The sequence below is a fragment of the Centroberyx affinis genome, unplaced genomic scaffold (assembly GCF_046629955.1).
Source record: "Centroberyx affinis isolate AG114_WGS23_722 - 3 ecotype Tasmania unplaced genomic scaffold, CSIRO-AGI_Caff_v1 ptg006974l_1, whole genome shotgun sequence".
Lineage (NCBI taxonomy): Eukaryota > Metazoa > Chordata > Actinopteri > Beryciformes > Berycidae > Centroberyx > Centroberyx affinis.
In genome coordinates this window covers 15,001-20,000 of record NW_027283531.1, presented here as the reverse complement: position 1 = coordinate 20,000, position 5,000 = coordinate 15,001, and the positions used below count along the sequence as shown (strand labels likewise).

General features: G+C 45.1%; 1 protein-coding gene across 1 annotated transcript in view; it reads right to left on the bottom strand.

The window, feature by feature from the left end:
- fgd1 (FYVE, RhoGEF and PH domain containing 1) overlaps window positions 1-5,000 on the bottom strand; it is a gene marked incomplete at its 5' end in the record, with an annotated part of 25,965 nt that overhangs the window by 8,478 nt on the left and 12,487 nt on the right. Inside the window, 3 exon segments of the mRNA XM_071513308.1 lie at window positions 1,950-2,096; window positions 3,886-3,944; window positions 4,620-4,758. Coding sequence (XP_071369409.1) covers window positions 1,950-2,096; window positions 3,886-3,944; window positions 4,620-4,758 — 345 coding nt within the window.

Genomic DNA, 5,000 nt, shown 5'->3' with positions numbered 1-5,000 from the left:
AAAGTTTGGATGGCAGATAATTTTCTTCAGCTAAATACTGACAAAACTGAAGTTCTTGTTTCTGTCCCAGATGATGTTGTCCCGAAGGTGATGGACAGTCTTGGCTCTTTATCCTCATCTGTTAAACCTACCCTCCGTAATCTAGGTGTTTCTATGGGCCAGGCTTTGAATCTTGACCAACATGTTAATTGTTTGGTTCGTTCTTGTTTCTACCAGCTGAGAAACATTGCCAAACTCAGGTCCATTCTGTCCATAACTGAGATGGAGATGGTTATACATGCGTTTATTTCCTCCCGTCTTGATTACTGCAATTCTCTTTTCACCTGTCTTAGCAACACGTCCCTAAACCGTTTACAAGTGGTCCAAAATGCTGCTGCCAAGCTTCTTACCAAGTCCTCCAAAAGCTCTCATGTAACACCAATCCTGATGTCCTTACACTGGCTTCCCATCAAATTTAGAATCCAGTTCAAGATTCTTGTTACCACGTACAGAGCCTTGCATGATCAGGCACCTGCTTATATTAAAGAGCTGCTGCAGCCTCATAGTAGCAGTAGGACTCTGAGGTCCTCTGACCAGGGTTTGTTGTTTGTTCCTCGCTCGAGGCTTAAGACAAAGGGTGACCGTGCTTTTGAGGTTGTAGCTCCTAAACTCTGGAACTCTCTCCCACTGGTCTTAAGATCAGTGGACACGGTGGACACTTTTAAAAAGCAGCTCAAGACCCATTTGTTTAGACTTGCTTTTGTTTAATTTTTCTTTATCCTTTTCTGGGATGTCTTGTGTTTTTAGCTGGATGTCTGCAATTACTGTCTGCTGCTCTGTGTATTATTTTTGCTTTCTTTGTTCTTTGTGAAGCACTTTGTGACGTCTGTTCTTGAAAGGTGCTATATAAATAAACGTATTATTATTATTATTATTATTCATCCATTTTCAGCCCAAACTGAGCGGAGCAGAGCGGAGGAGGTTCTAGCGGAGCGGAGGGCCTGAGCGAGTGAGGCAGGTCAGGCCGGCCCGTCTGAGCGCGCTCAGCTCTGCCTCTGGGCCGGGTCGCCAGGTTCCACGACACAAATCCCCCACAGACACTGAGAAACACCCGTTTGATTTGTATCGCTATGAAATCGGGAGATTAACGGGAGAAATTACCAATCGGGAGCACAGCGGGAGAAAGGGTTAAAAATAGGGAGACTCCCGAGAAAATCAGGAGTGTTGGCTGTGTGTTTCTGCCCCTGAGACGCTCGCACACTTTCTGTGACGTTGCTCGGAAACTCATCGTCTGCCTCATTCGTCTGGCGGCCATTTTTAAACTCTACCTGCAGAGTCCAGCAGTTCTGTGCTACATCATACTAACATTTAACATTTCACAGATTCACACTTTAAAACACATTAGAAACAAACGGATCTGCAGAATCCAGAGGGATCACTTCACATTTTAATATATTTGGTCCTTTATCTCCAGCTGTCAGAGGCTAGCCCAGGCAGCTAGTAGCCTACAAACCAGTAAGCTAGCTAACTAACTTCCTGCTAAATTCAACCAGTTGTTGTGTTGTTGTTCCTGAGATTGCTGCTAATTTACTATTATTTTCTAAAATAACTGTGTTTTGAAGTAAGGCTACTTTTATTGACATGCCAATCTTCCAGGTTTTTCAAAATGGCCGCCATGTGAATAAGGAGAAGAGAAGAGCCGAATACAGAAGACTACAATACAGTTAATTCCCTTAGTTTCTATTTAATAAGGCAGAGTGGATTTTACTTCTTCCATCTGGATTAGATATGGATCCAGCAGAACAGCAGAATATAGTAGAGTACCAGGATGAGTTTTCACTATAGCACAGTAGAGTAACAGCAGAGTAACAGTAGAGTACAGTAGAACACAGTAGAACACAGTAGAACACAGTAGAACACAGTAGAACACAGTAGAACACAGTAGAGTACAGTAGAACAGAGTAGAGTACCAGGATGAGGTAGCGGTCCTGTGACGTTCCGTTCTTGTTGGACAGTTTGAGGATGTGTCCCTCCTTAATGAGCTCGTTAGTCGGGTTGACGATGTCTTCCTCTCCGCCCAGCAGCTCATACACCTTCAACAGCTTCCTCATCCGCTCCTGACAGGCAGACAGGCAGAGAGAGAGAGAGAGAGAGAGAGAGAGAGAGAGAGAGAGAGGCAGAGAGAGAGACAAGCAGGGAGAGAGAGAGAGAGAGAGAGAGACAGGCAGACAGAGAGACAGAGAGAGAGAGAGAGAGAGAGAGAGAGAGAGGCAGAGAGAGAGAGAGAGAGAGAGAGAGAGAGACAGGCAGAGAGAGAGACAGAGAGAGACAGGCAGAGAGAGAGACAGGCAGACAGACAGGCAGAGAGAGACAGGCAGAGAGAGAGAGAGAGAGAGGCAGAGAGAGAGAGAGAGAGAGAGAGAGAGAGAGAGGCAGAGAGAGAGACAGAGAGAGACAGGCAGAGAGAGAGACAGGCAGACAGACAGGCAGAGAGAGACAGGCAGAGAGAGAGAGAGAGAGAGAGAGAGAGAGACAGGCAGAGAGAGAGAGAGAGAGAGAGAGACAGGCAGACAGGCAGAGATAGAGAGAGAGAGAGAGAGAGAGAGAGAGAGAGAGACACTGTTCTTATATGAAATTTCTAGAAATCAATATTATTTTTATCTCCCAGGGGTTTTACAGGCGTGACGCCACGTTCCACATGTTGGAGCACAGTTTGCTACGCAAGAACACGAGAAACTTTTGCGTTGTTGGATGAGTTGCTTACAGTCTTTAACAGGACTTATTCTCCCACCCCTACTGATCATGGATTCCTCCTAATCCATCCAGAGCCTCTGGTCACAGAAACAGCAGAACTCTGTCACCTTCTGCCTGAGACTGAGACTGAGAGGCTTTCTGCTCCTTTAATTACAGAGTGAAGAGGGAGAACATCACGCTCAGCCTGACCGGACCAGACAGGAGGAACATGGAACCAGGAGGAACATGACCAGGAGGAACATGGAACCAGGAGGAACATGGAACCAGGAGGAACATGGAACCTGAAGGAACATGGAACCAGGAGGAACATGGAACCAGGAGGAACATGGAACCTGAAGGAACATGGAACCAGGAGGAACATGGAACCAGGAGGAACATGGAACCAGGAGGAACATGACCAGGAGGAACATGGAACCAGGAGGAACATGGAACCAGGAGGAACATGACCAGGAGGAACATGGAACCAGGAGGAACATGGAACCAGGAGGAACATGAACAGGAGGAACATGGAACCAGGAGGAACATGGAACCAGGAGGAACATGGAACCAGGAGGAACATGGAACCAGGAGGAACATGAACAGGAGGAACATGGAACCAGGAGGAACATGGAACCAGGTGGAACAGGAACAGATGTTCTGCTGCTGTGTGAAGCTGCTGCTGGACTAATAAAGTTTGACTTGACTGCTGATCTGGAGGTGAAGCACCTGCTGGCTGATACAGAGAGTCACTATAGAGCTGAAAATCATGACAGAGGAAAATCATGACTGACTAATTCATTTCCATCAGTTTTCCCAGATCAGTGTGAGAGAAACTGGATTCACAGGTTTAAATATAAAGCACATGAGACATGAGGAGCTTCAGAGTTAATGAGTGTAATTAGAGCTGCTGATTAGAGACTGGCAGCAGAGTCACATGGTTCATAATGTCTAACTGATGGTTAATGAGTCTGACAGCGTTTGATCTGGTCTGGGAGTGTGTGTGTGTGTGTGTATGTATGTGTGTGTGTGTGTGTGTATGTGTGTGTGCGTGTTTGATGTGGGTAACCGTGGATTATGGCTGACGGCTTAGAGTGCTGAATGTGTGTGAAACTAAACCACACACACACCCTCACACACACACACTCACACACACTCACGCACACACACACTTACCATCTTCCTAATGGCGGCGTTGGAATGCTCTGCTGCCGTGGCGATGAGCTCAAGAGACTCTGAGAGAGAGAGAGAGAGAGAGAGAGAGAGTTTAAGTGGATGAATAGAAGTCAATACAGTGCCTTTATTAGTAAATTCTAGTGATGGGACGTTATATCAAAAGTCAATATATCTCAATACAAACAGTGTCAGTCTGTCTGCTGTCAGGAACATGAATGGTGATATCAGCTCCATGTTATTCTGCTGTCAGGAACATGAATGGTGATATCAGCTCCATGTTATTCTGCTGTCAGGAACATGAATGGTGATATCAGCTCCATGTTATTCTGCTGTCAGGAACATGAATGGTGATATCAGCTCCATGTTATTCTGCTGTCAGGAACATGAATGGTGATATCAGCTCCATGTTATTCTGCTGTAGTAATCACTAATGAGACTCTTGACCATCACAGTTTCACAAGCTCTCCATCCAAATTATATTATTGTCACTTTGTAACGACATTTTTAAATTGTTGTTTACATTCTAGCAGCCAATGGCATCGCTGGAAAGATTTGAGTCTCAGAAATAAACAGAATTCTGCACAGTCAGACTTTGTTGTCACTGAACTTTTATTGATCCTGGTTGTACTGATCCTGAACCACATACAGTATCACGTGTGTGTGTGTGTGTGTGTGTGTGTGTGTGTGTGTGTGTGTGTGTGTGTGTGTGTGTGTGTGTGTGTGTGTGTCTGTACTCTGTGCGTCTCTGTGGTCTGGATCCTCCTCTGGCAGTCTGTGCAGATAATCCTTCAGCAGCAGTTCGTATCTCGGGATCCTCTGGACCGGCTCCAGCATGTGGTGCTGCAGGGTGAGGTTCCCACAGCGCTCCTCCCTCTGCACGGATCAATAGCCAATATCAATAACCAATATCATTAATAACCAATATCATCAATAAACAACATCATCAATATCCAACGTCATCAATAACCAACATCATCAATAACCAATATCATCAATAACCAACATCATCAATATCCAACATCATCAATAACCAATATCATCAATAACCAATATCATCAAGAGCCAATATCATCAATAACCAATATCATCAATAACCAATATCATCAATAACCAAT